The 13,185-nt window shown below is 39.7% G+C and overlaps 1 protein-coding gene across 4 annotated transcripts in view; it reads left to right on the forward strand.

Moving 5' to 3' along the window:
- Window positions 1-13,185, forward strand: part of SLCO5A1 (solute carrier organic anion transporter family member 5A1) — a 57,916-nt gene that overhangs the window by 25,887 nt on the left and 18,844 nt on the right. For all 4 annotated transcript variants that reach the window (XM_083517574.1, XM_083517576.1, XM_083517575.1 and 1 more), the window contains 3 exons: window positions 3,360-3,492; window positions 6,137-6,360; window positions 10,164-10,328. In XM_083517574.1, the coding sequence (XP_083373700.1) occupies window positions 3,360-3,492; window positions 6,137-6,360; window positions 10,164-10,328 (522 nt within the window). The remainder of the gene's footprint in view (window positions 1-3,359; window positions 3,493-6,136; window positions 6,361-10,163; window positions 10,329-13,185) is intronic.

A 13,185-nucleotide genomic window follows, 5' to 3' on the forward strand; every position in this document is an offset into this window, starting at 1 on the left:
AGGCATGCCTCTCTGTCTCCCTCCTTCCACTCCCCAACTGGTAGGGACTTACCTTACAGGATTGTTATAAGGAACACAGCAAGAAAAAAAAGCGAGTCTAAATGCTGATGATTATTATTCTAGGTATTTTGGCGTGGAAAAGGTCTGCTTTGCGCTGCTGTTTAAAAGGTCTTTAAATGCATTCCATGTGGTAAGATTAATGTGCTGAAAAATGTTCTGAAGTCAATGTTTTCCATAATGTGGTTGATATGAATCTTGCCATATGAAAATAAGTAAGGTACATGTGAAAACCCATTATTTCTTTCTAATAGCAACCAGCCATATACCCCTGCAAACTCACAAGCGTGATGGCCTTCTCTGTTGTTTGTCCCAAGCATCTGGAATGCAGAGATGTGTTGTTTTTGAACCTAGAAATTCCACTAGGTTATCACACATAATAGCTTCTGGTAGACCTTTTCTCCATTACTGTACTTGAAACCACCAGACATTCTTAATTGTTTTCCATGGGGGTTGTGGAGGGATCACATGCACTGCTCCTGCGCTGTCCAACTTTCTCTTAAGGGCAGGTTGCTGACCTCAAGCTGGTTTGTTCAGCTGAACTGTAAATCCTCAGTGTGTTGGGAATTCTGATTCTTCAGGGTTTTTGACTGTGGGGAAGACTGTAAGTACATTTGGTCAAATGCACTAACAACCCTGCTTCAGACATTACCACTTAATGGGGAAAGGTCAGGAGTGCTGGGTTAGTGCATGTTGTCCCAACCTCCTCCATGGATACAAATTAAGAATGGCTGATGAAGACTTGAGTCTGATCCTTTTCTAAAGCTTGTTTAAGCAGCTGATCAACCCTATATGTGACAGTGAATTTCACAGGTATTTTTTGTGTGTGTCCTCAACCATCTGCCAGACACCTCTGTTGATAATAGTTGATAATTTGTGCTTATTTTCTTAGTATTGGAAAAAGTAACATCTTTTTGTGTGTTGTAGGAGATATTTCAGTTGTTATAAATGATACACAGTACAATATATAATTTATTCTGCATTGGGGGGAATAATCTGACTGCTTCCTAGACATTGCTAATCTTTGGAGAGCTTTAATTGTGATTTTGAGTGAGATCTATGCAGACTCCATAAGCTCTGGGTGAATTAAGTTTGGCAAGACAACAGAAAGTGAATCCAAGTTTGTTTCCCTAGTTGTTGCTTTTAAAAGCAGCCACCTCCTTTGGAAGCACTCTTCAGTTATACTAATGTAAGTCTGAAGCTTCAAAAATAGCACTATTACCACAAGACAGGAACTATGATTAATTTATAACATAGGAATGGTGCTTCACTTAAGAAGTTTTAAAGACAATATCCGCTATATTAATTGTAAAAAAAATAAAAGTTGAGTTAGGTAGGACGCTAAAACTTACCCAATGGTCATTGTTCACATAGGACTTGATAGAGTGACATGGCCACAGCACCACCACTTGAACCCAGTAGGGCAGAAGGTCTTGCGGGGGGCAGAACGTCTCTTTTTGCACTAGCTCCCAGGACCAGGCTGGTGCAGTGAAACTAACACCAGTGGCATGCCTACCAATGGTAGTGTCTGTCCACTTGCTATTTAGGCAGGGGCATTCAAGTGCTCCTAATCAGTGGGCCAGTGGACACCCCCACTTCAACCAAACCCCCTAGAAATCATGGTTTTGGACTGCTCTGCCCAACTTCCTTCCTCATAAATTCAAACAAATTATGGTACGGCATTTGAGATTCTTTACAATCCCACAGACCAGTATGGTGCAGTGGTTAAAGTGTCAGACTAGGATCAAGGAGTTTGGGGTTCAACTGCATACTAGGCTATGATCCTCATTGGCTGAACTTGGACCAGTTTCTCTCTTCCAGCCTCACAAAGTTGTAAGGATGAAATCATGGACTGAAATATGACTTTGGCACATGACTTCAGTCATTATTTGGTGTGATAGGTGCAAACTCACAAATTACACTATTAATTAAGGGAGGAGAAACCATTTTATGTTGTTTTCTAAAAATCATGGGTAGCGCCTGACACTCCCCACTAGTTCTATATTAATAGCCAAATATATATTCCTGTATACAATTGTAAATAAGTTTTAGGCTAGGAACTGTTCTTCATTAGCTACTTAAAATTTCATATGGGTACTTAATGAATGGCAGGCATTTTTATTGTCTAAAAGTGACTAGAACAACCCACCTTACTTGTGCTTCAGTCCTAGTTTTAGTTTCACTTTCCATATCTTACCACAATTGTTGATGACTATTCAGGATCACATTTCACCACAGTGGGGATTGGTAACTTGTTAATGGAGGGGGCCACTTCCTAATTTCCATTTATGCACTGAAGAGTTAAGTACATTATTTTAAGGGTCAGGGTGTTTAATATTTATATTGCCAGTAAGATATATTTACAGAAACGGAGGACCGCATACAGTATCTTCATAATAATTTTTAAGTTTTAGGCAGCATTCCCATCTCTAATGGAATATAGCCTGCATTTGTTATTTTTATCTTTGTAATACTGTATTTCTGCTAACTGTGAAACTTGTCTTCAGCATTACTAAATAAATGCTCTGTAATGTCTGCTTAGACTAAATAGCTGCTGCACATTCCAGTGGTAAATGCGGATGATTTGGGTGCAAATCATGTATTCCCCAAAAGATATGCATATTTATACCTGGGTCTACTCTGGAGAGAGTTCAGAGTATTACATCTCAAGAGGGGCTTGTTCCACACAGCACAGTGCATTCTGCATGCCATCCCCGTGCCTCTGCCCCAGTCTGCCAAAGTGGTTCTGTCCCACGTGGCCCCTGCCTGGAATTCTGGCTCCATCCTTCGCCTTCCCAAGGACCCTTGCAAGAAAAAAGCCCAAGCTCATGTAAAAGGACACTCTCCCCACCCAGCAGAGTCTGTCCCCTCCCCTGTTGTCTACCTACTCCACTTGCTTATATGTCAATAATCAGACACTGCAAATAGTTTTTCCTTATTCTGAAAATAAGGAATGAAGACATACCCTGAAATATCTAGCTGCTTAAAGTTAGAAGTGTTAAAAAGGTATGATGTTACCATTCATTAGCATGCAGCAGGAATGGAACTTGCTTTTTAGAAGGCAATCCTGTATGCAGTTGCAAGGGGGTGGATGTTTTATGTGGGAGAAACAATAGGAACTGTAGAAAAAGCCAGGAGTGGCTGCTCTTGGAATATGCAAAATCATAGGAAAGCACTTGTCTTCCTTTTCTTTCTATCTGTGAAATCTTTTATTACTTTAGCATTCTGCTTTAATATTGTAATGTCTGTAATATGGTATAATTTAACATGTCCTGGGTTGGCTTTTGCTTTTCTTTTTTCAGCCATCATGTATGTAATGGGAGCACTTGGTCCAGCAGCAGGATATTTATTAGGCGGAGTTCTTATTGGGTTTTATGTGGATCCTAGAAGTACTGTTTATATTGACCAGAGCGACCCTCGTTTCATCGGTAACTGGTAAGTTGCAGCTGTATGTCTGTTATGCATGAGAATGACCATTGACATTGGATTCATGATCCAGCTAATAACATCTTTTTGAAGGTGGTTAAAGCAGCTTAACATTTGACCATGTCCTTGACAGTTCTGAGTTTAGAGTAACTGCAGTGCGTGATGCATCTGTGGATTGTTTAACCAGATTGATTGCTGGTTTGTCACTTATTTTTTTCTGTTGTTTGCTAGTTGTACATGTAGAACTATGAATAAATATTCAAAGTTAAAAAGGTTTTTAAAAACCAAGTACTTTAGCATTTGCAGCAAAGCCTTTAGATTCCCTTCCTGGAGTATGTGTGTGTGTTTATATGCCAATATCCAGCTACACTTCTGCACTTCCAACTATATAGGAGTTAATATGTGAGAATAATTCAATTTGCATAATTAGTCATGCATTCTCATTTTATAGCTTGCTGTTGTGAGACATTGTACTGGCACAAATTATGATGCTCTAACATGTCTACTTGAGCAACAGAGGGGTTGTCACAATAAAAGATTTATGCAGATTTGTGGGCAAGATAGCTGAATGGACTTTAAACATAAGTTGCCAGGCACAAACAACAGAGATGGGAATCACCTTTATGCCCTGCTTGTGAGTATCCCAGAGATGCTGGAGTAGATAGACCTTTTGGTTAGAACCAACAGGACAATTCTTACTTGTTGTGTTTCGCTTGCCAAGCAGCCCATGCTGTATCAGTGCATTTTCAGATTAATTAATCTCAATTAATCACATTCCCCTTCTGTTGGGAGCACAGAGTAGCTTCCTATAGATGTATCAAACATTCTTCCATCCAGGTACTGACCATGATGATATCTGATTAGTGTTAACAACTTTAGCACCCTAATTTCTTCTTGCTGTTTGCTGAGATAGCCAAGTTGACAAAGCACTGTTTAGTTTTAGCAGCAAGTGGGTTAGAAACAGCTGCAACTACATTAAAGGAGCAGCAATAATTATATAAGAGTCGCAGTGAAGGGAGTTAACAATCTAACCATGAACAATCTAACCATGACAATAATAGTGGCGATCTTAATTTGAAGAAATATGGCCTTAGATTTCCCAGACATTCAGTGCCAAACATCTGCCAGAAATAACTGGGTGCTGTGCTATAATTAGGCACATTTACAAGGCACTGAGTAGCCATAAAGCCTATGGCTTCTTATTTCTACCAGATGCTCCTTAGTTGGTGTTCTGCAGATGGTACACTCAGCTACTTAATGGCCAGCAGCTGGTGACCTAGGAATGTGGGAGGTCTCCATCTCTCTCTACCGGTATATATTCATTCTGGAAAATCTAACACAGGTAGAGTAAGGTAACCCATGTGAATTACACACAGAATAGAATATTAGGGCGGAATAATACCGAGTCCATGTCAGCATCCAGTTCTGCAATGCTTTTGCTCCAGAAAATATTTTCTTTCAGAATGGCTGTCTGGTTGCTATACATCAACCATACAGGTAAAAAGAAAACTCTGACTGAACTGGAACACAGCTGAAGTTTGAGAGCCAAATTTAGCTTAGTAACTAGAGACAAAAGAGATGAGGAAAAAGTAGTGGCCACATAACTCTGATAGGCCACAATGACCAGAATGTATGTTATCTAGCCTTGGAATAGGCTAGCATTTGGGTCTGAACCGTTACATTGAACATGTAGTCTGCAGCAGTGAGCAGCGGGTGGGATCAGTTTTGGGATTGTGCTGTCTGGGGAGTGGGGAATTAATTTCCCGACATTAAGAGACCTTGTCAATTACTGTCTTCTATTGTGTTACAAATGTACAAAACTTACAGTGGATCTATAAAAACATTTAGTTTCCTACTAAATGCTGAGAAGGACATGGTTAATTTGCTGCTGAAATAGACATCTGCTGTCTGCCTTAACATTCATTTCAAACTTATTTTGGTTTGTACTGCAAGTGCTATTTGCCTACTTGATATTCTGTCCCCTAGTTTTTTTTTATTTAATAGAAATTCATTTTGTATCATATATTGGCTTGATTCACACATTATATGAAGCCGTGGTTTGTTTATGGATTAAACTTTAAGCTAGGGTTTTTTAAACAAACAAACAAACCACAAGTTCTCCCATAGACAATCAAATAAACCATGGCTCATTTGGTTTGCTTTCTAGCTGCTCTTGCCTCATGGCTTTACACTTTGGTGAGCATCTGTGATGGGATGGGCAAACAAGCTGTAGTTAAAAAAGAGTGCTGGATTCACACTTAATGCCAAATTATAGTTAAAGCAAACCAAGCTTTGTCAGTCTCTTAGAAGCCAGTTCATGATTTGGCAGTATAAAAATCCTAGTTAAGCTGCTTGGTTGGGTTCACACATAGCTTAATAAACCATAGTTAATAAACTGAACTTTAATGTTATGTGCAGACCAGGCTGTTTGTTTCTTTCTGATTCTAGTTGTGACTCTTACTTGTATGCCAATTTTTTAATTTCACTCACCATGTAAAAAAATATTTTACGAAATAATGAGAAGTACATTGGATGTTTTCTGTTTTGTAAGATGCAGAGAATCTTTGTACAGTCTCAGTCACTAGTTTTTGTTTCTGGTTGCAGTACACATATAGTCCAGCTGCAATTCTTCTTTTTTCTCTCTCAACTTCAGGTGGAGTGGCTTCCTCCTTTGTGCCACTGCGATGCTTTTTGTCATACTTCCAATGTTTACTTTCCCCAAAAAGCTTCCACCTCGACACAAGAAAAAGAAGAAAAAGAAGATGCATGCTGATGATGTTTCAAGTGATGATGATATTGTAAAAGAAAAAGCAAACAGCAAAAGTCAGGTAGACCATGAAGTCCCTGCTTCAATGGGATTTGGAAAGAATGTTAGAGGTAATATGTTTTTTAAATAACAGATTGGGGTGAGGTTTAAGATCATACCATTACTGTTTGTTTCTGCTGAAAATTGATAATGAAAGCTAATAGGCAATAATAGTGCACTTGGGAAATGGGAGAGTAACCAGTGTTTTGTAGCATATGTTATTCTATCTCGGGACCACCTGTAATCTCTGGCTAATCCACAGTTGCTGTTGGGTAAATCACAACATCTTGGCACATGCAGTCTGTGCAAAGTATGTCAGGATCGTTCGAGACATTTGCCGTGTTCCTCCACAGCTTCATAAATCATGATGTGGCCACATTCTCTCCCCTGTCCCGCAATCCTGTTGCCTCATGGATTATGTAGCTGTGGAAGAATGTAAGAATATGACCAACAGTTTTTGTTACTGCCTTAGATAAGCTCGAAACAGCCTCTGCATGGTGGCTTTTGTCATCACCACAAGGAATAGCACCAGTCACAATTTCCTAGTTCCTCATCATGTAGATGGTCTCCATGCTGGCATCTATCTAAAAATGAGAACTGGCGGGTGCTTAGGTAAATATAGGAAGCAGTCATTCAAATGAAGTGTGGGTTAGTTGCATTCACAACTATTGTCTGGACACTGGAAATTCTGAAACTGAAAGTGCTTTCCAACTGGAAATTGCAGAGCAATGCTAGTTATTCTAATAGATTAACTCACTTGTCATGAAAAAAGTATAAAGTTTAGTAGCCAAAAGTTGCAATTATATGTGTAATGGCCAGGGGTTAAGTCCCTTTTAATGCACTGGTACTTACTTTTGGGGGCGCGGGTGGCGCTGTGGGTTAAACCACTGTGCTGCTTGGGCTTGCGGATTGGAAGGTCGGCGGTTCAAATCCCCGCGACGGGGTGAGTTCCCGTTGTTCAGTCCCAGCTCCTGCCAACCTAGCAGTTCGAAAGCAAGCAGTGCAGGTAGATAAATAGGTACCGCTCCGGCGGGAAGGTAAATGGTGTTTCCGTGCACTGCTCTGGTTTCGCCAGAAGTGGCTTACTCATGCTGGCCACATGACCCGGGAAAACTGTCTGTGGAAGCGGACAAATGCCGGCTCCCTTGGCCTTTAAAGCAAGATGAGCACCGCAACCCCAGAGTTGTTTGCGACTGGACTTAATTTTCAGGGGTCTCTTTACCTTTACTTACTTTTGAGTGGGCACGTATAGGTTTGGATGCAAATTACTGCTATCTCACCAAGCAATTGATACAATGGGTTGAATCCAGACTAAGGCTGAAATCCTAATTCTGTTTACCTGGGAAGTAGGTAACTCTCATTGAATTCAGTAGGGCTTACTTCTGAGTAGATATGTTAGGCTTGTGCTGTGTCAGCCACTCTGCCACAACCAACTTAAGTCCCATTGATTTCAGTGAGTCTGCATTCAACTCAATGTGTTCAGATAGCGGTCAGTAGAACTATCATAACATCCAGAGCAGAGAACAGAACCAGCTTGCCCTGTATGTAAAGATTTAGTCATTCTTATACAAATTGGGAAAGCAAAGGAGTTATATGTTATCTGCTCTCGGGCAAATGTACAATTGCCTTCATTTTTCTCCAGTTTAATTCTGTCTATACATTAATGTAATTGAAACAATTTCTGTTTTAAGACACTGCAAAAGTAATATATTATAGTTGGTGGTACTAGTAACAGAAATAATATATATAATATCCTATTTAAACTACTCTTAATGGGCATTCAAAGCCCATAAGCACATGGGGCAGAAAATAAGACACAAAGGGGTACATAGAGGCTGATTTAGGGTCATCCAGTAGTGGCTCAACAATGCTTGAATAAGCTTTTGCCAGTGCATACAACCTCTTCACTCCTCCCTTTTGTATGAGTCACAATTAAATCAGAAAGTCACTAAATAACTAGTCTTTGAGCAGGGAAATCCAAAGAAACCAGGATTTTCAACCATGGTTGGTTTGAAGTTGTTTTAAAATCTTGGCTTGCTTTATAGTTGGTTTCCAATGTGACCGACCTGTAGTATTAACTCCCCCCCCCCGCCTTTCAACCTTTTGTGGCCTGCAATATAATTCTAGCACCATTTGGTGACCTAGTTGTGGCATTGTCATAAAACTGCACCATCATTTCTTGGCATATCGGTACAGTTTCATATTCACCTTTGAAAATGTCACCTTTTTCTTTCTCTTTGACATTGCAGTGTCATAATTGCTGTTAGCAATTCAGCAGATTTAATTGGCTATAAGAAAATGTGCTTTATGCCATTTTTTAGTTTTGGCTTTCTTCACACCTAAACTTTCATTCTCCTTTGCGTAGTTCAAATCTGAGCAAGTCTTTTGGAAATAAGACTTTCAGCATTGCCCTCTAAATGACTGTGTGTCAGGAAAAGTTGCAGAGCAGCATTCTGCTGAATTTTTGCAGTGACTGCTATATGTCTTCATTATTTTAAATGAAAAATTGCTGCATCCATCTCCACTTTAAGTCCCCAGGGGTTGCCATAATGCTTCTCCTTGGCCCCTATTAAAAGCATTCATTACAAACGTTGGGGGAGAAATCACCCTTATTGGCTGTTTGGCCAAGTTGACCTGAAAATGGTCAGGCTATGCTGCAAAGTGGAATGATCTCCCCTCTCCTCCCTCTATGTCCCCACAAGTGGCTCAGGGTCGGGTGTTGGTAGAACAGTGCTCAGGAAGAGGATTGTTCTCTCTGGCAAATTGAAATGCTTACAACAATTATGTCCATTGCAGTGATATGAAAAGTTAGGGATAGGATTGTGTTTGTGGTGAGGAGAGAAGTAGTGGAGGTTGCAGAGGAGGGTGTTTGCTGTTGTAGCTTCCCCCTATTGTCTCTTGTGTCCTGTGTTGCTCATTTATAGCCTGCTTGGCCAGTCTGTTTCTTCTTGGCACTTTTAAATGTAAGACAGTTGCTGAAACATCAGCCCTGCAAAATGTCCCTATGAGTTTGAGGACTGCAGCTGGAGGCAGTAGAGGATTTCTGATAAGACATACTGAGCGGTCCTCACCATGCTCTTCCTGTCTCTACACTTACGGTAGTTCCTTTTTTCATGGTGGCTTGGGAACCACAGTAGCAGAACCCCTTCCCATGTCACTTGGATAATATGATGAGCACACACCATGCCTCTACCGTAGGCTAACTTTGCCCCCATTTCCAGGAGTAGTGTTCAGATAGGAATGAGCTGCAGCATGGGTTCATTTATAACCATTTCCTGACCCACACATGAAGGAGCCATATTGCAGTAGCTTCTGTACAACCAGTGTCATATCAAAAGGAACTTTTGAAATCCATATAATGTTGGGCTGTACCCTGCTGTTCATTATAACCAAGGCCTGCCAAACAGGATTGTGTATTTAGTTCTACAATTACAGTTCCTGGGACTTGGACATCTGATCCTAGCTTATGCTGAGTCAGTCTAGTCCAGTATTGTCTACTCTGACTGTCACTGGCTCTCCAGGATTTTTGACAGATTTTTCCCATCACCATCTACCTGATCTGTTTAGGATGAGATGCCAAAGATTGGACCTGGGGTCTTTTACATGTGAGGCAGATGGTCTGTCACTGAGTTACTTATTCCTAAGACTTCTACTTATGGAAGCACACTTCGGAATGTTGGAAAGGCCCTAACATATGCTAAGATTATTTTATATTCACACTGTGGAACCTCCAGGAAGAGGTCTTGGATGGGTAACCATTCCCTAAAATCCAGCTCAAAGCAGGCTGAATTTCTTTTTGTTTCCATTCATTATGTATATATAAAGTTCATGTGTCATACTTCTATTTTTATTTTTATTTTTGTGTCATTTGTAGAACTTCCAAGAGCAGCTGTCAGGATCTTAAGCAACATGACATTCCTTTTTGTGAGTTTGTCATACACAGCCGAGAGTGCCATTGTTACTGCTTTTATTACCTTCATCCCCAAGTTCATCGAGTCACAGTTTGGCATCCCAGCTTCTAATGCCAGCATCTACACTGGTAAGGCATTGCCATCAGTAAGGAAACCTGTACGAATTATTTTTCTGTAACTGGCAAAAGAAAACTATTAAAAAAGTTTCAGCAATGCTCTTTTTAATTGTTTGTTTTACAGTTTGCAATTATTCGGCCTTATAGGTACCCATTGTTTATATACAGTGGTGCCTCGCAAGACGAAAATAATTCATTCCGCGAGTCTTTTCGTCTTGCGATGTTTTTCGTCTTGCGAAGCACGGTCCGTCGGAACTGCGCCTCTTCAAGCGGCTTTAAGAAAAAAGCGCAAGACGTTTTTGTCTTGCGAAGCAAGCCCATAGGAAAATTCGTCTAGCGAAGCAAAGCAAAACCGAAAAACCCTTTTGTCTAGCGAGTTTTTCGTCTTGCAAGGCATTCGTCTTGCGGGGCACCACTGTATGAACAATTTGCCATGTCTGTAGTGTGATAATGTTTTCTCATGTGGAAATAAAATTGCTCTGGCAATGCCAGCACCATCAAAAGGTTGTCCTGGCCTGTTAGATTGCCACTGATTGCTTAAGAGTGAAGTTTACTGCTCTTTCAGCATGTCTCACTCTCTTGCTTTCAGGTCATTCATTGGTCAAATGGCCTGTCCATATCTTTACTCATTTTTCATTTCAGCAATAACTGAAGCTATTACTATGGTTATTTAAATCTATATAGCTCTTGTATGAATTTCCATGTAAAGGCATTAAAACATCACAATTACCAAGCTGAATCAACCCAAAGGTCCATCTATTTTCTCCCAGCAGTGACTATTTGCAGGCCTCTGAGTTAAATGGAAACAAGGCCATTCCATAATGTTTGCTTCTAGCACCTGAGAATCAAATGGATGTTGCTCTGAATTTGGGGGTTCCAGTGGTGGCGATCATAATATGCTTCATATACCCTCCCATCTTTTGGCCACATACTCAGAACAGCTTACAAAAGACATTAAATATTAAAACCAACATTATCATTGAGACAGCATAAAACATAGCTAAAACAATTCATTTTTTAAAAGGTGGCATCATAAAATCAACCCTTTCCCAAGATCATCCTATATTAATTAGTTTAGCCTCCTTTAAAAAGCCAGCTAACATAATTATCAAGGTTTATAAATGTACTTAGAAAGGACCCATTTAGCTAAACTAAAATAGCCTAATGTAAATTGTATCTTGGCAAGACTTCACTGTTCTAGAGTCCTTGAATGGGAAAACACTTTCTATTTACTGCCAAAGAAGAGGTCTAGGAAGGGTAGTTAAAACTGTGTAGTTAGAAGAGATGAAGAGAAGTAATGGAAGCACCTTGACATGGAATTATTATAGGGGCAGGAGAAACTTAGTTGAAACGTTCCATATTTTAATAAATTTGTATAAGGGGAGAAACCAAGAGAAGTTTTGTACAAATGGTGAAATAAAAAAAAAATGGGAAAATGGGTGCAGACAATCCTGTATGGACACCTCCACAGGGTATGGAAGTTGTGCATTCTATAACATAAAATACATAAAATGCTGTTTTGATTGACAGTCTTGCAATTCCATGTGATTAGTACAGAAGCTACTCAGGCTCTTAATGAATGTGGCTTCTGTGTTTTATGGCATACCCAAGGGCCTTAATTGTATCATTGCCTAGTATTAGATGTGTACTCATAAAGTCAGGGTAAACCAAGCCTTAAGCTTGATATGAGAAATTGCTAATGTCCAACCCAAGAATGAGAGGGACAGAAACTGGTTAGTTGATGTATACTTTTGGATCAACTTAGATTTTTGAAAAAGGTCTTTCTTACAGCCCAATTCTGTCCATTTCCCCCTCACATTTAAGCCTCACTCTAATTAATTTCCTTGTTTAAGATTGCCTAGTACCACTTGTGAAAACCATACAATAGGTATTTGTATATTATTATTTCCTCCAATGTTGGAAAACTTTTTGCTGCAACCTTTTGACGCCAACTCAAGGACAGAAACTGGATATTGCTGACTCAAAACTATTCTTGGTTTGGGGCACTTAATACAGTAGCATCTTTGACACATTCAGAATCCATTCTTAGCTGTCTTTGGAAAGTAACTTATGTGTGACACAGTAGCAAGCAATCAGATACTAGATTTGAAAATGGCATGTGACACTCTTGCTTAGCACATGCTTAACTTTGGAATCTCCTTTGAGCAAACCACGGCATAACTGAGTGCTCTTTTTAGAATGCATTGCTTTGCATTTCATATACAGTACATAGTCAAAAAGAATATGTGTTGTTTCCCGTGTGGCCTTTACAAAGTCTGTTTTGTCAGTTTGATTTTAATCTGTTTCTTGGAGTCTATAAATTGTTTACCACTTATTTCTAGTGGTACAGTTGCTCATTAATAGAAGGGCCTATATATGGAGCATAAACAAATATCACCTAGATTCTCAAAAGGAAAACAAAGCAAATGAGTTTAGCACATTTGGTTTATAGTTTTGCACAATAACTATAGTGTTTCTTATTCTTGATTGCCATGAGAAATAATGAAATATTAGTTTAAAATAGAAGGAACTCCACGTGCAGGGATAACTGTGAGTTCAAATGTCAAGGAAGCAGTTGGTAGAAGGGAAGAGAGCAAAGGGAAAGGAGCTCCCAAATTCTGAGGAGATTTTGTAGAGATGCACCAACAGGCCAAAAGTACGCCCTTTCTTTCTCAGGCTCTTATTTGTTTCCCATATAGTCCACACCTTGCTAGTACAGAATTTCTTCCTGCGATGTAATTGATTTGCAGATCCAGTTAATTTACCATCCTTCCATGTGTTTACTTTGACTTTGCTTTGCCACTTGCAATAGATAGATAGATAGATAGATATAAATATTTTAGGCCGTGATACCCCCCCCCATTTTTTC

Source organism: Podarcis liolepis (genome assembly GCF_965112155.1).
Source record: "Podarcis liolepis genome assembly, chromosome: 8".
Taxonomy (NCBI): domain Eukaryota; kingdom Metazoa; phylum Chordata; class Lepidosauria; order Squamata; family Lacertidae; genus Podarcis; species Podarcis liolepis.